Genomic DNA, 23,365 nt, shown 5'->3' on the forward strand with positions numbered 1-23,365 from the left:
GGGGCCATAACTCCACCGTAAGATGACAATTGTATCTCTCCACTCCTTTCCAATCTACACTCACTCCCCGTTTCAGAATCAACTGCCCAATCTCCATCTTTGCAGTTCCCATGTTCAAATCTCAATCACTTTTCAAGTTTTCACCAATAATTTCTCTTCCTCATCCATCCATTCATTCTTCTTCTTTTTCTTCTGTACTGATTTCGTTTATGAAATTCATTGGGACTACTGCAAATCACAAAGCATTACGTTTTGGTTCAGGTACTTGGTGTCTTCCTTTCTTGTGCAATTGATTCTGTTCCTTTTAGCTGTTTCTCTTTCCAGCTGAGTGACAGAGATAGGGAGAATTGTTTTGGGAATTGGGTCGTTGTTGGGAAGCTCGCTGGTGACGGCGTTTAAACGGGCCGACCGCGATCACGCTGGCGGGGATAAAATCGAAAGCAGTCCCCAGAATAATTCCGGTTTCTAAGTTCTGGGAATCCCTCTTTCAATGGCACATTCTTGCATATATTTCATTTCACTCTGTACTACTGTCAATTCATAACAAACTTGGGGTTTTCCTAAATTTTACTGTTTGCATGGCCAGAGAGAGAGAGAGAGAGATGTGTATGATTGTGTTACTGCGAAAGAAGCTGAGAGATGTGCATGCTTGCGTTACTGCGAATGAAGCTGTGATCCTGTGGCCAAATTGTTTGTTGAAATGTTGATATGAAGCCAAGGCGTTTGTTGAAATGTTTATATGAAAATTTGTGTCACATTTCTTCCACATGGTTGTGTTCGTGTTAGTCAGCCGTGTATGATTGTGTTAGTGGTCGGCTTCAAGAAAGTATAAGTGTCCACAATTCCTTCATGTTGCCAGCTTCAAGACCTTACAAGTTACAAGTCTATTGCCATTGATCCTGCACTCCTTTTTTATTATTTATTGCTTTTGGGTGATGGAGGAACACATATATCCCCTAGGCTGCCCATTCGGCACACAGATTTTAGCTGTAGGCTGAAGAAGGTGTAGGAAATATGTGTATGGAGGACTTCTTTGTATTTTTTAGTGACTTCTTTTAGTATTTGTAATTATATGTTTAGTTGGGTCATATTTGTAAACATATGTTAGTTATATTAGTGGTTTAAGTGTTGGACATGCTAGTGGATGTACAACTATTGTTTGAATCATATTGCAGTCTCCCCCTATGTCTCTCTCGCTCCCCCGCAGGTTCGTGCTATTCTTCTTCTTCTTCTTCTTCTTCCTCATTTCTTTTTCTTCCTTCATTTGTCGCTGAATTCTAGTACCGTCCTACATCATTGGGTGATGGTTGTCTATTAAGATACTAGCACACACAATTTGTGCTCTGCCTTCAACTGAACTTCTTTATATCACACACTTAAGTATAGAAATATATACAAAAAATAATAACGTTAGACTTATTAATTTAAATATACCTGACAAATGATAATGTGTGACAAAAGAAGTTTGGTTGCCCACATAGCATGCATATTGCATGTGCTAATACTATTACCTTAATAAGCAACTACCATCCTAAAGCGTTGTGAAGATTGAGATTATTTCACCTAGCTTCACCTAGCTTCACCTAGTTTACTATTATACAGGTGAATAGAGAGTGAATGATTGTATTAAATTATACCAGACAAATTGTCAGGGAAGTGGGGGGTCACAATGGACCGCTTAAGTTCCACTTTCCTAGATAGAATTTTCCTTAGACACGTAATTAGTACAATATATCACTACAACTATACCTGACAATAGCTAACTATTGAATAGATGAAAGGAAGAATACCAGAATTTAACAAGGTTCGGCTAATTGTGCCTATATCCTCGGAAACTACCAACTAATACTTCTCTATTGTAGAAATATTACAAAGAGAGAGAAGAGAGAATGTGCCTAAAAGAGAAGTAGGCAATTTTGGGATGGTTTTACAAATGGAAGTGGTGAGTTTATATAGGGTAGAGAATAACACTATTACAACAACCCCTTTACTATCACACGAACCCTTTATCCGCCATTGAAGACTAGCCCACCATTGAAGACTTCCATGACAACCTCAAGCTTAATAATGGTGAGCTTCTGGAAATAAACCACTATTCAACAAATCTCCATCTTGGCGAAATTTCATCTCTTAAAATCTCTCGTGGATTCCATAGTGTCTTCAAACGCGCTTGTAGCACCAATCTTTCAATTTTCACAATGTTGATCAAGTTCAAGTAATGTTGAAACTTGACCGCAGCCACTACTTTTGTCATCATATCAGCAAGATTCTCAATGGTTCGAATTTTCTGGATTACTACTCCGCCATCTTTCAGAATTTCTCGTACAAGGTGATATCGAATGTCGATGTGCTTTGTCCTTGTATGGTAGACTTGATTCTTTGTTAGATGGATTACACTTTGGCTATCACAATGCACTTTGATGTGCTTCTGTCAAATTTCCAATTCTTTTATCAATCCTTAAAGCCAAATTGCCTCTTTTACAGCCTTTGTGACTGCCATATAATCTGCCTATGTAGTGAACAAAGCAACTGTTGACTATCGAGTAGACCTCCAACTAATCGGAGCTTTTGCAAAAGTAAAGTTATCTAAAGCACTGGCGTAGTCAGAATCACAGTATCCAACAATACTATGACCATCTTGCTTATTTTGCTCAAATATCAGTCCAACATCTACGATATATAGAATGTATCGTAGAATCCTTTTCTCAGCTTGCCAATTTTCCTTTCCAGGATCATGCATATACCTGCTCACAACTCCAACAACTTGTGAAATATCGGGCCTTGTACACATCATGACATACATCAAGCTACCAACAACACTTGAATACGGTACTTTTGACATGTATTCTTGTTTTGTTTCAATTTTTGGATACATAGATGCATTCAACTTGAAATGAGGAGCAAGCGGAAAACTAATAGGTTTTTACTTCTCATTCATGCCAAAACGCTCCAGTACTTTCCTTAAATATTGTTTTTGAGTTAAACAAAGTCTCCCCAATTTCCTATCTCTACTTATCTCCATATCGAGAATCTTCTTTGCTTCGCCTAGATTATTTATCTCAAACTACCTGTTCAAATGAGCCTTCAGTTTATTAATTTCTGTCCGACTCTTGGAGGCTATCAACATATCATCAACATAGAGAAGAAGATATATGTAAGATCTATCTTGTAGCTTGTGAAAATACACACAGTGATCATATTTGCTTCTTTAGTACTTTTGCCCTATCATAAACTTGTCAAATTGTTTGTACCACTGCCTTGGGGATTGCTTTAATCCATACAACGATTTTTCAAGTTTACACACCATATTTTCTTTTCCAGCAACTTTGAAACCTCCTGGCTGAGTCATGTAGATTTCCTCTTCCAAGTCTCCTTGTAAAAAAACAGTTTTTACATCCAATTGAACTAGTTCCATATCCAATTTTGCTATCAAAACCAATAAGATTCTAATGGAGGAATGCTATACTACTGGAGAAAATATCTTATTGTAATCAATTCCCTCCGTTTGTGCGTAGCCTTTAGCCACTAACCTTGCTTTGTAGCGAACACTATTATTGTTAGGAAATCCATCTTTCTTTGTATTTACCCATTTGTACCCAATTGCCTTCTTTCCCTTCTATGTGACCTTTGTTGACGATTTTTCTTGAAGAGTATGGGTGTATACTATGAAAACTAAGGATGAAGTGTCGGGAGTTTTTCTCAAATGGAAAAATATGGTAAAAACTCAAACAAGCAGAAGGATCAAGCGCCTCTATATGGATAATGGTGGAGAGTAGAGAAATGATCCATTTCTTAAAGTCTGCGAAGAAGAAGATATTATACGACACTTCACAGTGAGGAATACACCACAACAGAATGGAGTGGTAGAATGTATGAATCGAACGTTGTTGGAGAAGATTCGGTGTATGTTGTCTAATGCTGGGTTGGGCAGAGAATTTTGGGTTGAGGCTGTAACATATGTCTGCCACCTCATCAACTGCCTACCATCTACTGCTATTGATGGTAAATCACCATTGGAGAAATGGTTTGGAAAGCTTGCTACAGATTATGATTCCTTACATTTATTTGATTCCACTGCCTACTATAATGTTAAGGAATCAAAGCTGGATCTGAGTGCTAAGAAAGCAATCTTTATGGGGATCACCTCTGGAGAAAAGAAATATCGTCTTTGGTGTCCATAAACAAAGAAGATAATCTTCAGCAGGGATGTTACCTTTAATGAATCTACTTTTTAAAAAAGTTGACAACAGAAAGTGTTGAGCAAACAGATGGTGCTCCAAAACAGGTGGAGTTTATAGAAGAATTGTTTTCCCAGCAAATGAAAAGACAAAAGACTCTCCTATAGTAGAAGAAGAGTCACTTGAAGAAGAGGTTTCAACCCAAGAACCTCCACAACAACATGAATCTATTGCATTGAGTATGCCAAAGAGAAAAATTAGAAAGCTTGCTCGCTTTGTTGACATGGCGGCTTACGCATCTCCAATTGCAAACGACAATACTCTTGTCACTTAAAATGAAGCAATCCAAAGTTCAAAAGAAGAAAAGTGGAGGGGAGCCATGAATGAAGAAATGCAGTTCCTTCATAAGAATTAGACACGGAAGCTAGTTAGTCTTCCAAAGGGAAACAAGGCAATTGGGTGCAAATGGGTATATAAAAAGAAAGATAGATTTCTTAACAAGAATAGTGTTCGCTACAAAGCAAGGTTGGTGGCTAAAGGCTACGTATAGACGGAGGGAATTGATTACAATGAGATATTTTCTCAAGTAGTAAAGCATTCCTCCATTATAATCTTATTAGCTTTGGTAGCAAAATTGGATATGGAACTAGTTCAATTGGATGTAAAACTGCTTCTTTACATGGAGACTTGGAAGAGGAAATCTACATGACTTAGTCAGGAGGTTTCAAAGTTGCTGGAAAAGAAAATATGGTGTGCAAACTTGAAAAATCATTGTATGTATTAAAGCAATCTCCAAGACAGTGGTACAAACGATTTAACAAGTTTATGATGGGGCAAAAGTATAAAAGAAGCAAATATGATCATTGTGTGTATTTTTGCAAGCTACAAGATAGATCTTACATATATCTTCTTCTCTATGTTGATGATATGTTGATAGCCTCCAAGAGTCCGACAAAAATTAACAAACTGAAGGCTCAGTTGATTAGGGAGTTCGAGATGAAGGATCTAGGCAAAGCAAAGAAGACTCTCGATATGGAGATAATAGAGATAGGAAATTAGGGAGGTTTTGTTTGACTCAAAAACAATATTTGAGGAAAGTATTGAAGCGTTTTGGCATGAATGAGAAGTCAAAACCTATTAGTACTCCACTTGCTCCTCATTTCAAGCTAAATGCATCTATGTTTTCAAAAATTGAAGCAGAACGAGAATACATGTCAAAAGTGCCGTATTCAAGTGCTGTTGGTAGCTTGATGTATGTCATGGTGTGTACAAGGCCTGATGTTTCACAAGCTATTGGAGTTGTGAATAGGTATATGCTTGATCATGGAAATGAACATTGGCAAGCTGTGAAATAGATTCTACGATACATTCTGTATATTGTAGATGTACTGATATTTGAGCAAGATAAGCAAGATGGTCATAATATTGTTAGATATTGTGATTCTGACTACGCTAGTGATTTAGATAAGCGTCGGTCAACTACTGGCTATGTATTTACTCTTGCAAAAGCTTCGGTTAGTTGGAGGTCTACTCTACAGTCAACAGTTGCTTTGTCCACTACAGAGGCACAGTATATGGTAGTCACAGAGGCTATGAAGAAGTCAATTTGGCTTCAAAGATTGATGAAAGAATTGGGAATTGGACAGAAGCACATCAAGGTACATTGTGATAGCCAAAGTGCAATCCATCTAGAAAAGAAGCAAGTCTACCATTCAATGGCAAAACACATCAATGTTCGATATCACTTTGTACGAGATATTCTAGAAGAAGGTGGAGTGGTAATCCAGAAGATTTGAACCACTAAGAATCCTATTGATATGATGACAAAAATAGCGACTGCGGTCAAGTTTCGACATTACTTGAACTTGATCAACATTGTTGAAAATTGAAAGATTGGCCTACAAGCGCGTTTGAAGACACTATGGAATTCATGAGAGATTTTAAGAGATGAAATTTAGCCAAGATGGAAATTTGTTGAATAGTGGCTCATCTCCAGAAGCTCGCCATTATTGAACTTGAGGTTGCCATGAAAGTCTTCAATGGTGGGATCTTCACAGGTGGGTGAAGGGTTGGTGTAATAGTAAATGGGTTGTTATAATAGTGTTATTCTCTACCTTATATAAACCCACCACTTCCATTTGTAAAACCATCCCAGAGTTGCCTACTTCTCTCTTAGGCACATTCTCTCTTCTCTCTATGTAATATTTCTGTAATAGAGAAATATTAGTTGGTAGTGTCCGAGTACGTAGGCACAATTAGCCGAATATCGTTAAATTCTGGTGTTCTTCCTTTCATCTATTCAATAGTTAGCTATTATCGGGTATAGTTGTAGTGATATATTGTGCTAATTACGTGTCTAAGGAAAATTCTATCTAGCAAAGTGGGACTTAAGCAGTCCATTGTGACTCCTTACTTCCTTGGGAATTTACCTGGTGTAATTTAGTACAATCATTCACTCTCTATTCACCTGTGCAATAGTAAACTAGGTGAAGCTAGGTTGAATAATCCCAAGCTTCACGACAATTGATTTCAGAGCCAAGGTTTTCTTAGTATGCTCTGTGGTTGCAACTTAGTCCGATCTTCTACATCAAAAAAGTTTCCCTTGGGCTATTGGCTTTCCGCATCGGCAGCTATTGAATAGCATTTATGGTGGAGATGGCAAACGACACAAAGATATCCACATTAGAGGTGGAAGATAGCACATAAACATCCACATCAAACTCGCCTATTCTGGCAAGAACTATTGTGACAAATACTAGATTTGCAGTGGAGATTTTTTACGGCAACGGTCATTTTGGTATGCGGTAAAGTGAGGTTCTAGACGCTCTTTTTCAACAATGTCTAGACATTGCCATTAAAGAAGAGAAACCAGAAGATATTGAGAAGAAAGAATGGGGGACCATCAATCGGTTAGCATGTGGTACAGTTTGATTGTGTCTTTCAAGAGAGCAAAAATATGCATTCTGTAAGGAAACTTCTGCAAATAAGTTTTTGAAGACATTAAAGGACAAGTTTTTGAAGAAAAGTTGTCAGAACAAACTCCGTATGAAGAAGAAACTATTTCGCTTTACTTATGTCTCGAGTACCACTATGAATGATCATATCACCAACTTTAATAGGTTGGTTACTGATCTAGTTAATCTGGATGAGACTTTAAAAGATGAAGACCTGACTTTGATGTTGTTGGGATCCCTTTTTGAGGAGTTTGAGTTTCTTGAAACTACTCTACTCCATGGAAAGGATAAAGTGTCTCTTAGCGAGGTTTGTGCTACTTTGTAGAGCTATAAATTGAGGAAGAAGGATAAGCTTGAAAGCACAAGTAGAGCCAACGAGGTTCGAGTAGTTAGAGACCGTTCACAAAGCCATATTAGAAGAAAGAAAGAGAAATCCAAGTCAAGGTCCAGAACAAACAAAGATGAATGTGCCTTTTGTCGGGAAAAAAGGCACTGGAAGAAAGACTAATCGAAGCTAAAGAATAAAGGCAAACCTGATAAAGGAAAGACCGTCTCAAATGTGACTGAGTACGAAGATGGAGGCTCAGATCTTTCACTTGCTGTTGTGTCGTCAACTAGTTCTTCCTGTATATGGCAACTAGATTCTGGATGTAGCCATCATATGTGTCCCAATCGGGATTGGTTCTTTGATTTAAAGAACTAGAAGATGGAGTCGTCTACACAGCAAATGTTATCTCTTTTACCAGTTACCACACATGGATTGGTTCAATCCATTTGAGGAATCAAGATGGATCAATCAAAATATTGACGGACGTTAGATATGTACCAAGTTTGATGAAAAATCTTATTTCTGTGGGAACCCTAGAATCAAAGGGGTTCAAAGTAACAGCAGAAAACGGAGTCATGAAGATCATCTCTGGTGAACTCGTGGTAATCAAGGGAATTCGTAAGAACAATAACTTGCATCACTATCAAGATTGTACAATTATTGGGATGGCAGCAACAGTTTCTACTGATGATAAGAAAATAGAAGTAACCAGGTTATGGCATATACACTTAGGGCATGCAGATGAAAAATCCTTGAGACTTTTTACAAATCAAGGATTATTAAAGAGAGCAAAGACCTACAAACTAGATTTCCTAGAAAGTGTTGATGCGGAATGCCAATAGCCCAAGGGAAACTTTTCAGATGTTTAAGATCGGACTAAGCTGCAACCATTGAGCATACTAAGAATAACCTTGGCTCTGATACCAATTGTTGTGAAGCTTGGGATTATTCAACCTAGCTTCACTTAGTTTACTATTGCACAGGTGAATAGATAGTGAATGATTGTGCTAAACTACACCAGGTAAATTCTTAGGAAAGTGGGAGGTCACAATGGACTGCTTAAGTCTCACTTTCCTAGACAAAATTTTCAACATAATTAGCACAATATATCACTACAACTATACCTGACAATAGCTAGCTATTAAGTAGATGAAAGGTAGATTCATTAAAGGTAACATCCTTGCTGAAGATTATCTTCTTGGTTTCTGGACACCAAAGGCGATATCCCTTTTCTTTAGAGGTGATTCCCATAAAGATTGCTTTCTTAGCCCTCGGATCCAACTTTGATTCCTTGACATGATAGTAGGCAGTGGAACCAAATATATGTAAGGAATCATAATCTGTAGCAGACTTTCCAAACGATTTCTCCATTGGTGTTTTACCACCAATAGCAGTAGATGGTAGGCGGTTGATGAGGTGGCAGACATGTTACAGCCTTGGCCCAAAATTCTCTGCCCAACCCAACATTGGACAACATACATCGAACCTTCTCCAACAATGTTCGGTTCATACGTTCTGCCACTCCATTTTGTTGTGGTGTATTTCTCACTATGAAGTGTCTTATAATACCTTCTTCTTCACAGACTTTAAGAAATGGATCACTTCTATACTCTCCACCATTATCTGTACGGAGGCGCTTGATCCTTCTGCTTGTTTGAGTTGCCATCATATTTTTCCATTTGAGGAAGACTCCCAACACTTCATCCTTAGTTTTCATAGTATATACCCATACTCTTTGGGAAAAATCGTCAACAAAGGTCACATAGTAGTGTTTTCCTCCCAATGAACTTGTCTTTTTTGGTCCCCACTCATCAAGGTGAATATAATCCAAAATACCCTTGGTATCATGGATTGTAGTACCAAATTTCACTATTGCCTGCTTCCCTTTGATACAATGTTCACGGAAATCTAGCTTGCAGATCTTTGTTCCCTTTAATATAATCCTTGATTTGCAAGAAGTCTCAAGGATTTTTCACCTGCATGCCCCAAGCGTATTTGTCATAACCTGGTTGCTTTTATTTCCTTATCATCATTAGAAATTGTTGCTGTCGTCCCAATAACTGTATGACCTTGATAGTAATACAAGTTATTGTTCTTCTGAATTCCCTTGATTACCACGAGTGCACCAAAAATGATCTTCATGACTCCGTTTTTTGCTGTTACTTTGAATCCCTTTGATTCTAGGGTTCCCACAAAAATAAGATTCTTCATCAAACTTGGTACATATCTAACGTCCGTCATATTTTGATTGATCCATCTTGATTTCTCAAGCAGACTGAACCAATCCTATGTGTGGTAAGAGGGATATCATTTGCTGTGTAGACGACTCTATCTTCTAGTTCTTTAAAATCAAAGAACCAATCCCGATTGGGACACATATGATGGCTACATTTGAATCTAGTAGCCATATACAGGAAGAACTAGTTGATGGCGTAACAGCAAGTGAAAGATTTGAGCCTCCATCTTCGTACTCAGTCACATTTGAGACGACCTTTCCTTTATCAGGTTTGCCTTTATTCTTTAGCTTCAAACAGTCTTTTTTCCAGTACCCTTTTTCTCGACAGAAAGGCACATTCATCTTTGTTTGGTCTAGACCTTGACTTAGATTTCTGTTTCTTTCTTCTATTATGGCTTTGTGAACGACCTCTAACTACTAGAGCCTCGTTGGCTCTACTTGTGCTTTTAAGCTTGTCCTTCTTCCTCAATTCATAGCTGTACAAAGCAGCACAAACCTCGCTAAGAGACACTTTATCATTTCCATGGAGTAGAGTAGTTTCAAGAAACTCAAACTCCTCAAGAAGGGATCCCAACAACATCAAAGTCAGGTCTTCATCTTTAAAAGTCTTATCCAGATTAACTATATCAGTAACTAACCTTTTAAAGTTGATGATATGATCATTCATAGTAGTACCCAGGACATAAGTGAAGCAAATGGTCTCTTCTTCATATGGAGTTTGTTCTGACAACTTTTCTTCAAAATCTTTTCTTCCAGTGCCTTCCACAACTTATTTGCAGAAGTTTCTTTAAAGAATGCATACTTTTGCTCTCTTGAAAGACACGATCGAATTGTACCACATGCTAACCGATTGATGGTCCCCCATTCTTTCTTCTCGACATCTTTTGGTTTCTCTTCTTCAATGGCAATGTCTAGACCTTACTGAAAAATAGCATCTAGAACCTCACTTTGCCACATACCAAAATGACTGGTGCGTCAAAAATCTTCACTGCAAATCTGGCATTTGTCACAGTAGTTCTTGCCAGAATAGATGAGTTCGATGTGGATGTTTTTGTGCTATTTGCCACCTCTGATGTGGATATCTTTGTCTCGTCTGCCATCTCTGCCATAAATTCTATTCAATAGCTACCGATACGGAATGTCAATAGCCCAAGGGAAACTTTTCTGATGTGAAAGATTAGACTAAGCTGCAACCACAGAGCATACTAAGAATAACCTTGGCTCTGATACCAATTGTTGTGAAATTCGGGATTATTCCACCTAGCTTCACCTAGTTTACTATTGCACAAGTGAATAGAGAGTGGATGATTGTGCTATATTATATTAGGTAAATTCCCAAGGAAGTTAGGGGTCACAATGGACCGCTTAAGTTTCACTTTCCTAGACAGAATTTTCCTTAGACACGTAATTAGCACAATATATCACTACAACTATACTTGACATCCTCGGACACTACCAATTAATATTTCTCTATTGCATAAATATTACAAAGAGAGAGGAGAGAATGTGCCTAAGAAAGAAGGCAATTCTGGGATGGTTTTACAAATGGAAGTCGTGAGTTTATATAGGGTAGAGAAAAACACTATTACAACAACCTATTTACTATTACACCAACCCTTCACCCATCATTGAAAACTAGCCCATCATTGAAGACTTTCATGGCAACCTTAAGTTCAACAATTGTGAGCTTCTGGAAATGAGCCACTATTCAACATAAAGCAAAGCACATGCTTGCTGCAATCAATTTTGAAAGTTTTTCTGGGGTACTTTGTCATTTCAAGAAGTCTCTCACGACATCTAAAGCTTCAGAAAAGTCTCTCCATCTCCATCTCCTGCCCCTCCCCCCCCCCCCCCCTCTCAAGCAAAAGGGAGAGAGAGAAAGAGAGAGGGAGAGTAATGATTTCACTCTTTGTCCTAGGCTAGTTCAGACCAATCTTCTCCAAATTTTTTCTTTTTAGCTTTCTCTAAGCCTCAATTGCTGGTCTTGCTTTATATGTTCTCAAATGTGTGGGTGTTTTTTTTTTTTTTTTTATAAATAAAATTCACTGGTTTGCTAGGTTCATCTAAGGACTGCAAGTGCTTTTTAGTAGTGTTAAGGTACACACTCAAATGGGTCTGTCTAATTGAGTTCCATTTTCGATTATTATGCATCTAGGAATGGTGCTGCTGTATTTGATATTTTGTGCTGTCAATATTTTCATATAGTTTAGCCGTGTGCCATTGTTTGTAAAATGCCCTTCTCATTTAACTCAATGCCCAGGTGGTACCTATATTTATTTGAAATTTGAACATTTTTATTTATGTTTTGGTGGGGATTGGGGGGGGGGGGGGAAGGGATGGATGGCAATATATCTGTCCAAGAAGGTCAGCTGTTAATTTTATGATTTTTTTCATCAGTTATTGCTATGACTTTATAAATACTTCCAAGTACCTGTTTGCTTAATGGTTGATAATTTATGAGTCAATTATAATAATAAGTTTATCAATATAAAGCTTGTTTCTAGTGTTCAAATCATGCAAGTTTCCAACCAGATGTGCTCCCACTGCCCATCCATATGTTATATGTAGAGCTTCTTTCAAGCTTCACTAGTTGGCTGACCTTGGTTGATATATACTATTTAACTAGTTTGCAAAACAAGAAGTTTTATGAGCCATTAAAATGGAACTCACTAAGGTCATGGGGCACCCTTAAAATTGCCTTGGAGTTCAAATTTTAAACCGACTGCTAATTTGGCAAGCTGCTTGCTATTGCCAAACTTGTGATGGTATCGTGCACCTAAATGACTAATTTTCACCATTTGTTGTCTTGCACCTAATTTACCATGCAATTTTAGCATATAATTTCAGTAGTTAACTGTAGTTTTGTGATTAACATGGTGTGAAGCACTTCTCATAACATGCAAGCACACATACACACATAAAAAGAAAGTATGAATTAATATATGCCACTCATTTTGATGTGGAATGTGCTCAAGAAGTTGCTCACTTGAATTATGTTATTCTAGAATCTAGCATACATCTGCTGTATTGAGAGGTCAGTTAAATATTTTTCTTGTTTCATGTGTTTCATAATTTGCATTGTACATTACTTCAGTGATAATGTGATATGAATAATTTTGTATCTATACACTCATGGTGCTTTCATTGTTCATCTCTTTGAAGTTATGCTGGACTTACCTGAAGAAATATGAGTGTTGATGAAGATTTAACTTCTTGAATCTCAAGAAAATGAGATTTGGAGGCTTTCAAAGAGTTTGTAGAGGAAACTTGCTAGAACGTTCCATACTGCATAAAGTGAACCTTACTAGAGTTGAGTCGTTGTTCATGATTGGCATAGGTAAGCTCTGACTCAAATTGCACCTTCTCAGGCATCTAACTTTGAAACCATATACTATAGTATCTGGCCTGTGGACATTTATTAAGGAATAATGCGTCTTTGTTAACAGATCTGCTGGAATTAGTTTGTGTTTCACAAGTATAGAATCATGAAAATGGATAGTTTAAAATATTTAACTATGGTATTGCCCGTTTAGAATCATATATTGTTTGCATGCCTGATCTGAAAACTTTGGAGAGGTCTGATTAAGGAAACAACCAGCATAAAACATTGGTTGCGTCACTATGAATATGAATTTTGAAAATAGTGAACCAGTGGTAAATGTTGGTTCTGTCAGTATATTATAGCCATTTAATGTGAATCTAATTAATTATTATTTGTTTTCTATCAAATCTAACCTGTCTGTTTTCTCTTAAATCAGTTTGCTCCAACTTCCAAATGATGTTGTTCACCTCCAAATGTTGTGGAAATAAATTTTATGCTTATAACTCAATTTCACATGTGTCAGGACTCCTTTATCTCACCAGTTGTTTGAATTCCACCGTACTGATTAACGACTCATTAATGAGATGCCTGATAAGCCTATGTTTTCATGAAGTGATCATCTATAACTGTAGTTCCTAAATATAATTAGTAATTGTAGCTTCTGCTGTCCTGATCTTCTATTTAATTGAAGGCTGGCATTCCTCTTGACAGGTAGGCAAGTATCTCCAGCTTATTCTACCCTTGGAAGGGTCAATGGTGACAATGATAAGGATGTTGGTAAAATGACACTAGCGCAGAACTTAGCCTTTCTTGTTGAGGAAGCTTCTTATCTTGATGAGAAAAAAACTTGTACCCGAATGGAGCTTAAAAGGTTAGTTGAACTACGAATAAAGAAGCGGGTGAAGGAACAGTATGTGAATGGGAAGTTTCAAGACCTTATGAAAAAGGTGATCACCAATCCTAAAACTCTTCAGGATGCTTATAATTGTATTCGACTCAACTCAAATGTTGACTTAGCATGCAAAAGTGATGCCATATGTTTTGAGTCCATGGCAGAAGAGCTCTCAAGTGGGACCTTTGATGTTAATGAGAATACCTTCTCTATATCAACAAAAGGTGCAAGAAAAGAAGTCCTGGTCCTTCCTAATTTAAAGTTGAAGGTTATTCAAGAATCCATTAGAATAGTTTTGGAAGTTGTTTATAGGCCCCACTTTTCTAAGATTTCACATGGCTGTCGAAGTGGAAGGGGGCAGCTTTCTGCTTTGAAGTATATTCGTAAAGAGATCCGCAATCCTGATTGGTGGTTCACATTGCCTGTAAGCAAAAAGACTGACGATTGCATCCTTGCTGAACTAATTTCCACAATGGAGGATAAGATAGAAGACCCTGCTTTGTATGCTGTCATTCGAAGCATGTTTGATGCGCAGGTGCTCAATTTGGAGTTTGGAGGTTTCCCAAAAGGTCACGGCCTTCCACAAGAAGGTGTGTTATCCCCTGTTTTGATGAATATATACCTTGACCTCTTTGACTCTGAATTTTACAGGATGTCAATGAGTTACGAAGCTCTTAGTGAGGCTTCTCATATTGATCAAAGTGGTTCTCTCCCCAAGTTGCGCAGCTGGTTTAGGAGACAGTTGAAAGGCTCTAATGTCAAATGCCCAACTGAAGAGAACTCTGATTTTAGAGCACATGCCTGTCGCTTCATGGATGAGATATTTTTTGCTATTTCAGGTCCCAAAGATGCTGCTTTGAAATTCAAGTCTGAGATTCAGAATTATATGCTAAACTCTCTTCACCTGGATGTTGACACTCAAACTGAGATATTACCATGTGATGGACCTCATGGGGTTCGATTTCTTGGATGTTTGGTGAGAAGAACTGTTAAAGAAAGTCCTGCTGTTAGAGCTGTTCACAAATTGAAAGATAAAGTTCAGCTATTTGCTTCCCAGAAACAAGAGGCTTGGGATGCTGGCACAGTTAGAGTTGGGAAGAAATGGCTAGCCCATGGTTTGAAAAAGGTCAAAGAGTCAGAGATAAAGCATTTGGCCGATAATACCTCTTTATTGAGTCAAATTTCCTGTTTTCGTAAAGCTGGGATGGAAACAGATCACTGGTACAAGTTCTTAATGAAGATATGGATGCAAGACATGAATGCTAAAGCTGCAAATAATGAGGAAGTTATTTTATCTAAATATATTGCAGAACCGGCTCTCCCCCAAGAACTAAGGGACTCCTTTTATGAATTTCAAAAGCGAGCAGAAGAATATATAGCTTCTGAAACAGCTTTAACTCTTGCACTTTTGCCCAATCCCAGCTCTTCTACCCAAGCTGCCAGTTCTACTGAGATTATTGCACCTATCAATGGCATAAACAAACGTCTGTTACGATATGGGTTGACCAATGCCGAAGGATACCCTCGTGCATCTTCTGTGCTTATTTTGCAAGATAATATCCAGATTATTGACTGGTTTTCAGGTATTGTTCGTCGATGGCTTAGATGGTACCATGAGTGTGACAACTTTGATGAGGTGAAGTGCATTATATTGGGTCAATTAAGGAAGTCTTGCATCCGTACGCTAGCGGCAAAATTTCGAATGCATGAAACTGAGGTAGAGAAACGGTTTGAATCAGAACTGAGTAGAATCCCGTGTACCCAAGAGATAGAGCAAGAGATGGTGAATGAGACACCAGATTCTCTAGCTTGTGATAATGATGAGGCATTAACATATGGGATTTCTTCCAGTGGCTTGTGTCTGCTATCTCTGGCAAGGATGGTGAGCCAATCACGACCTTGCACTTGTTTTGTTATCGGCTGCTTGGCTGCCGCACCAAGTGTTTACACCCTTCATGTTATGGAAAGGCAGAAGTTTCCAGGTTGGAAAACTGGTTTCTCGAGTTGTATCCATCCTAGCTTAAATAAAAGGAGAATTGGGCTGTGCAAACAGCATTTAAGAGATCTGTATCTTGGTGATATATCACTTCAGTCTATTGAGTTTGGTTCCTGGAAATGAGAGCTATTCGCTTCACTTGCAACCTTATTTAAGCAGTGGGATGCCCATCATTTTGTCCATTCCCTTCTGTAGAAATCTGAAGATGGTTTTGATGTCCAAGGAATTCTGTTTTGCATTCCCATTTTAAAGGGTCCAGCATGCAAAAGCTTGACAGTTGATGCTGCTACTTCAGCAAGTCCAGGTGCAAATTTTTAACATTTGATGCATCTATTTCTGCCTTTTAATGGTAGTAAACATGGAGAACCTTATAACTTACTACCTCAATCTATTTACAGAATTCGGATTCATTTCTCTTTAAAATGTATTAGCATCATTTCCTGTAAAGCTTGATATACATTGTTAGCCCACAACCTTATAGCTTAAGCTGTTAAGTGGTAATCTACCATGGTATCAAAGCTGGCCTTGGTTCGAGTCTTGTTGCCTGCGTCTATTGTGTGGTGTTTAAAAAATTATTGCAGTCCCTGTAATAGACGTTATTTATCATATGTTTATCTCTTCACGTGCACTCAGGCTGAGGGAATGTTCAAGCTTGATATACATTGTTGGCCTACAACCTAATAGCTCAAGATTTTAAGTAAGGTGGTAATCTAACATTTCCTTTCGTCAATTTTTATATTTAGATTATGTTCTTAGTCAGTACTTTGAGAGGATTGCAGTTATTTGCTCATCTTTGAAATCCTGCATATAATGTGAAGTGGTAAAATCTTTTTCTCGAGTGCAGTGTGTTTGCGAAATGTTGTTGATAAAATATCATGAAAGAAAAATGGGTATAGAAGAGCGAAGAGCAGTTAATGGAATAATACTTTGATAGACGACGCTGCATAAAACACGATTCCAGAAGTTCTCATGAGCATGCCAACTTTGAGAACTGATGGCTAAATTATACTGCCCTTCTGATCAGTGTGAAGGTGCAATTGGACAGCTTCTTCATTCTATGTCCCTAGTGAAAATTACAAACTTTTCAAATCCTTCATGTGAAGAGTTCAACTATTCTGAGAGAACATAAAGTGCAACTAGAGAACTAGGCTAAAGTGGGTGAAGGAAGGGAGTGCAACTAGATTCTTTCACAGGGTGGTGAGTAGTAAAATGATGAATGAATTTCGTTAAGGAGTTGGAGATGAGTAATAGGGAGATTGTTTAATATCCTAGTTTGTCTGTTAATATCATTGCAGACTTTTATAAAAGTATTTCTTCAAAGGACTGTGATTTTAGGTCTATGATTGAGGGTTTAGATTGGAACCCATCTCTGGGGATAAGGCTGTGTGATTGGAGAAACCTTTTAAGTTTTAGGGAGGAGGTGGAGATCAGGAGAGCCATTTTTGGGACAAAAAGGGATAAAGCCCTCAGCCTTCAGGGCCTAATGGGTATGCAATGGCTTTTTTCCAGGAATGTTGGAATGTGGTGAAAGGGTATTAGTCTAAGATTTCTGCGTTAGGAAGAGCATGAATTTCATCTTTATTACCCTAGTTCTCCAAAACAAAAAAGAAAAGAAAAGAGATTTCTCTATATTACCCTAGAGTAAAAGATTTTAGTCCTAATAGCTTGGTTGCTTGTGTTTGGAAGGTTATTACCGAGGTTCTCGCTGATAGATGAAGTGTTGTTTCGGCTAATACTATTTCTAGCATTCAGAATTCTTTTTTTTGGGGGCCGGGGGGAGAGGCAGTCTTTATATAATGTTCTAGTGCCTAATGAGGTTGTGGAGGATTCAAAGAGAAAGAATGAGAAGCGTTTAGTGTTTGAATTGGATTTTGAGAAATCTTATGATCGAGTTGCGGTTTTCATGGTAAGGTACAAGAGAGTAGAAATTAGTGGAGTAATTCTACTTTTGTTGTGATTTGGCTTATTTGGTTGAAGAGTAATGGCTGAATCTTCAAGGGTCAACATTTGCCCTTGTGTCTGCTCTGGTTTAAGATGGTACCAGTTGCCTCCAAATGGAGCGCAAGTTTATTTAATCTATTAAATTTGATTATTTTGAAGTCATTTATTGCCAAATATTTCAATATATACGGATTGGATGTCATTTGCTGATGAGTGATTCAATTTCAATTTGTAATGTATTATGATTCTGTTTGGTCTGAAAAATATGAAGGAACGAAAAATAGTTGGAAAAATGGCTGTTTTTCAGAAAAATAGTTGGAATCAAAATGGAGGGTAAACTAGGTGATCCTGCATGCTCTTTTTGGCGTCTATCTTCTCCACTATTATTTATTTCCAAACTATTTGATGCTTAACCGTAGTTTATTTACTGAGAAGCTTCTATTCAATATCGAATCATTGTTACCAGCATTTTTTATCAATAGGAAAAAAGCACATGCATTTATGTGATTTTGCTACTTCTAGAAAATCCTGAATTATCCCATTCAATGAGAGAGAGAGAGAGAGAGAGTGTGTGAATTTCATAAAAGTAATAAAGCAGTGGTAATTCCAAAACTAGCTATGATTAGCTATGGAAAAAGGCAGTTTAAAATGAGGTTGATTTAGGTAATTCCACTCTTCGAAAATTCAAGAAGGCCCTGTCATGCATGATGCCATTTCAGGAATTCTAGAATATTTATGGCAGTGACATAATGTTTGGAACTATTGGTGGTCGGTTATGTTTATGTGTATTTATCTATTACTATTCCTTGTGCAGGATGATTTTGAGACCTGGGAAATTTACCCTTGTGTCTGAGAGGTTGATTATGGGTCTAACAAAGAAACTTTGAAGATCTCTACGCTGACTCAACTGTTGATGAGAAGGTGGTGATTCCTGATTCTCAACTTCTCTGCTGCTTCATTTATAGTGGCTGACTAAATTCTTTATCATTTTTATTGTCAACTGCACTGCAGTTCCCCTAGCCTAAGTTAGATGTCAGATTACAGGAGAAATCCATCTGTGCAAGTTCATGCTTAATTTTTTCCTTTTTCTCTGAAGATAAGAGAAAACAATCCAATTTAAAATCCTTTCATTTTAGAAATTTCAATAATTTCTAACCCTTATATGCTTTTACTAGAATTACTTGAATTAGCATTCCTGTTCATCTGTGTTGTTTTAGGCATAAGTGTAAAAATATTACAGCCTATTTTTTTTTTTTTTTCTTTCCCAGGATAAAGCAATACCAATGAAATACCAACGCAAACCACATTTGACTGATCACATTTCTTACTACTGAATTTTGGAAGGAAAGAGGGATGATTGTTGATAAACTTTACCATGTATTATTATTATAGTGTCATCATGCCATCACCGCATATATATCATTGAATGCAAAGCAAACCATTAATGGCATTTTTGTTTTCGAATTTTTCGCATGGGATACAGAGGGCGAATTCGTCTTGTTGACCAAATTCTTGGCAATTTGAGTGTCAAGCTGCCTGCCTTCATTTATTTATTTATTATTATTATTATTATTATATCCTGACCTTGCTTTGGCTTCTCGGAGATCTGTGTTTGATCATTTACCCATTTTCTTGTACTGGTATAGGCATTTTGAGGCAGCTGAGGCAAGATTTTTTGGATCACTATTTACGGTCTGTTTGGTCGGCAAGAAATGCAAAAAGAGGAAAAACAGAAAAAGAAAAACTTATGATAGTAGAGGAAAAGAAACTGGTTTTATTCCCAGATTAGTTGGTTTTATGAGAGGTGACCTAGGGGAATGTGGTAAAGGGGCAGAAAAAACTGACCTTTTTAAAAGGGAAAGAAAAAAAATATTTTCTCTGCATTTATTTAAACCAAATAAGAGCAGTGAATAGAAACTCATTTCTTTTCTCATTTTCTGTTCACTTCTCTCCACCCAAACAGACTCTCAGTGCCTTTGTTGAAGAAATTCATGCTACTGCCAAACCAATACTTGGAGAGTTCAGCCAAGGAACAAAACTGCAATGACGATTTATCATTACTAAATTTGTAATACTTTTCCAAATCAATGTAATTTAATTGCTTGTACCTTTTTGATTTGCATCAATTTGTTTCACTTGTGGGTGTATGTGATTAACTCTACCTGTTGAGAGATAATCAAATGTTCCTTTAATATGTCTTCCATTACTCAACATTGAAGGCTTGCTCATAAATCTCTAATGATAAGTTTGGTTCTTGAAATGTCTATTTTTAGGAATTGGATTAATTTGGTAGGTTAGTTACATTTAGTTAGATAAAAAATATGTTGTTTATAAAGTAAATGACAATGCGAAACATTTTTTGAGTGTCAAACAAGAAATAGATGAGGAATGACTATTTCTTAAATTTTGTCATGGGGATGTCTATTCATTTCTTATTATGTATTAAATGAATTAATTAGGAATATATAAGGTAGAATTATTTCCTTGATTCTCAATATTCAAATTATATTACATCTTATTTCAATGAATAGCTATATTCTAAATTAAACGAGTCTCTAATGCTAAGTAAGATATTTAGCGATTGTAATTGTATGGGTCAAAATTTGATTCGATGAACATTTTGATTCAGTTAATTGAAATAGGAGTGTATTTGTGTTGAGTTGAGCGGAGTCAACTTCTAGTTTACATAATGGGATACACAAACTCAATTCGAAAATATTGAATTCAAAAACTAACTAAAATTTCATTGATCAATTTTTACTGAACTCAGATTCGACTTGATTTCAAGTTTTCAAAAATTCAAGTTCAATTCGGTTATAAGAATATAAAAACAATATTATATATATATATATATATGTACAAGGTATATATTAAATGACTTATATAATATAAAAAAATAATAAAATTACAAAAGTTTAATTAGGCTCAAAAGTGATATTATAAAATTCAAATTTAGCTCGTTAAATTACTCGAGCAGTTTGAACTCTACTTGAGTTTGAGTAAAACAATTTAAACTTAAGTAGCTTATTAGTAGGCTTGAGTTGACCCGCTTTAATCCCTAAATTAAATTATACAGACCCTAATTTTTTTTCATTTGAGATACTATTTTGTAAATTTTTTGCAAAAAGGGGAAAACACAAAAGGGGTTGAAGGGTCTGTCAGACAACCGCGTGACCATCCCGATCAGATCGAACCTGATCGAGAACGATCCTCCGCAGCCGCAACGATCTAGGCTGATCGTGCAACCATTAATCACGCTCTGATCACACGGTCATAATTCATCCACCAGACTGTGATTCCTGTCTCCTTAGTAATCAAGGATACAGAGGTACGAGCCTATAGAACAGATCCTGTTCAAGTAAGGTCGTGCTCCTACAGTCGCGTAGCACCAGAATATAAACAACACATTAACTCTTTAGAGTTCCGATGTGGGATTTGACATTTTTACTGTTCACTCTTATGCAATCAATTTTGAATGTTTTTCTGGGGTACTTCGTCATTTTAGAAAGTCTCTCACGACATCGAAAGTTTCAGAGTCAGTACTGCTGTGCGAGCGGGTAATGATTTCACTCTCTGTCGCAGGCTAGGTAAGACCAATCTTCTCCATATTTCTGCTTTTAAGCTTTCTCTAAGCCTCGATTGCTGGTCTTGGTTAAGTTTATCTGTTCAAATGTGTGGCTTTGCTGGGTTCAGCTAAGGACCACAAGTGCTTTTCAGTAGTGTTAAGGTACATACCTACTCAAATGGGTCTGTCTAATTGAGTTCCATGTTCGATTATTATGCATCTAGGAATGCCGCTGCTGGATTTGATATTCTGTGCTGTCAATATTTTCACATGGCTTAGCTGCTGCCTTGTGCCATTGTTTGTAAAATGCCCGTCTTATTTCATCTCATGCTTGCATGAGTCGAGGCCCAGGTGGTACCGACATTTATTCGAAATCTTGCAGTTCCAAGATTTGTTGCTCAACACTCTGAAACTCGGCTCTCTTGGAACTGTCAAGGCCCATCTCATTACAGTGTTTATTTATCTTTTGGTGGGGGGAGGAGGAAGGGATGGATGGCAATACATTGGCGGGCGGGTATGTTTATGTATTTATCGATTACTAATGCACGTGCTAGAATGAGTGACGTAATTAAATGTAGATACATAATCCATTCTAAGATACGGGCTCTTTTTGAAGATAATAAATCAAATAATAATATAAAAATGCACTAAGACTACTGAATTTTGGAAGGAATGAGGGATGATTGTTGATGAAATTTACCATGTATTACTATAGAATTATCATGTCATCACCCCATATGATATTATATCATTGAATGCAAAACAAACATTAATGGCGTCTTTGTTTTCGAATTTCTCGCATGGGATGCATAGGACGAATTCATCTTTTTTGGCCAAATTCTTGGCAATTTGAGTATCAAGCTGCTCTTGGATTGTTTCGAAAATTTCATAGTACAAACATGATTGACTAAGTTTTATAACTTGAGTTCCGATTGAATTTCTGTTGTTTTTCATGATTTATTAGGTTTCCCTTAATGTTGTTGTCATGCTTTTATTTGGTTAAAATCAAAAATTGAAATCGATCGTCCATAAATCTCTTACTCTTATTTATTTATTTATTATTATTATTGTTATTTTTGGTATCCTAACCTTGCTTTGGGTTCTCGGAGATCAGTGTTTGATCATTAACCCATTTTCTTGTACATAGGAAAATTGAGGTAAGATTTTGGAGACCACAAAAAAAAATTGCAATCATATTTTATTTTTATAATTAATTCTAAATTTATTTGATCAAAATTTGACTAATCGAATTATTTAAAAAGTTGATTTGGTTGGATACGGCCAATTAGGTAATTGTGTTAACTAAAAAATTTAATTGATTAAAGAAATTTGGTGGAATTTGCATACCGCATGATCATCCCAACCAGACAAGCTGATCGAGAACGATCCTCTGCAGCCGCAACGATCAGGCTGACCGTGCAACTATTAATCACGCTCTGATTACACGGTCATGTTTCATCCACCAGACTTAGATTCCTGTCTACTTAGCGTTCAAGGACATAGAGGTACGAGCCTATAGAACAGATCCTGTTCAAGTAAGGTCGTGCTCCGGAAGGTGGGTAGCACCAGAATATAAACAACACATAAACTCCTTAAAGCTCCGATGTGGGATTTGACATTTCCACTGTTCACTCTTGTGCAATCCATTTCGAATGTGTTTCTGGGTACTTTGTCATTTCAAAACGTCTCTCAAGACATCCTTCGGAATCATTACTGTGTGCGAGGGAGTAATGATTTCACTCTGTAACCCAGGCTAGGTAAGACCAATCTTCTCCAAATTTCTGCTCTTAAGCTTTCTCTAAGCCTCGATTGCTGGTCTTGGTTTATCCGTTCAAATGTATGGGCGTCCATATAGTTTAGCTGCTGCCTTCTGCCATTGTTTCTAAAATGCCCATCTCATTTCATCACATGCTTGCATGAGTCGAGCATACTAAAAATCGAAAACAAAAAATA

The 23,365-nt window shown here is 37.1% G+C and overlaps 1 protein-coding gene and 2 non-coding genes across 7 annotated transcripts; 1 reads left to right on the plus strand and 2 right to left on the minus strand.

The window, feature by feature from the left end:
• LOC131146188 (nuclear intron maturase 4, mitochondrial) lies at positions 1-20,107 on the plus strand. 5 transcript variants are annotated; one of them, XM_058095581.1, is made up of 6 exons: positions 18-261; positions 12,859-13,033; positions 13,730-16,210; positions 16,540-16,608; positions 18,662-18,768; positions 19,494-20,107. In XM_058095581.1, exons 2-3 carry the CDS (start codon positions 12,925-12,927, stop codon positions 16,027-16,029), a joined length of 2,409 nt encoding a protein of 802 aa, XP_057951564.1. In that variant the 5' UTR covers positions 18-261; positions 12,859-12,924; the 3' UTR covers positions 16,030-16,210; positions 16,540-16,608; positions 18,662-18,768; positions 19,494-20,107. The 5 variants fall into 5 exon arrangements, with proteins under 5 accessions (XP_057951565.1, XP_057951562.1, XP_057951564.1 ...); XM_058095578.1 differs by having other exon boundaries at positions 78-875; XM_058095580.1 differs by lacking the exon at positions 16,540-16,608 and adding an exon at positions 587-875 and having other exon boundaries at positions 78-261.
• Positions 20,108-20,999: 892 nt separating this feature from the next.
• Positions 21,000-21,215, minus strand: LOC131147054 (small nucleolar RNA U3). The gene has a single exon (XR_009134584.1). It is a non-coding gene; the product is annotated as a small nucleolar RNA U3 (small nucleolar RNA).
• Positions 21,216-22,748: 1,533 nt separating this feature from the next.
• LOC131147057 (small nucleolar RNA U3) lies at positions 22,749-22,957 on the minus strand. The gene has a single exon (XR_009134587.1). It is a non-coding gene; the product is annotated as a small nucleolar RNA U3 (small nucleolar RNA).
• Between the last annotated feature and the right edge of the window lie 408 nt (positions 22,958-23,365).

This window comes from Malania oleifera, chromosome 13 (assembly GCF_029873635.1).
Source record: "Malania oleifera isolate guangnan ecotype guangnan chromosome 13, ASM2987363v1, whole genome shotgun sequence".
In the NCBI taxonomy this organism is placed as follows: domain Eukaryota; kingdom Viridiplantae; phylum Streptophyta; class Magnoliopsida; order Santalales; family Ximeniaceae; genus Malania; species Malania oleifera.

Bases quoted from the DNA above. Each gene is read 5' to 3' on its own strand.
- LOC131146188 (XM_058095582.1), top strand. From the start codon at position 12,925: ATGAGATTTGGAGGCTTTCAAAGAGTTTGTAGAGGAAACTTGCTAGAA. The intron at 13,034-13,729 runs GTAAGCTCTGAC...TCCTCTTGACAG, and splicing joins GTTGTTCATGATTGGCATAG to GTAGGCAAGTATCTCCAGCT.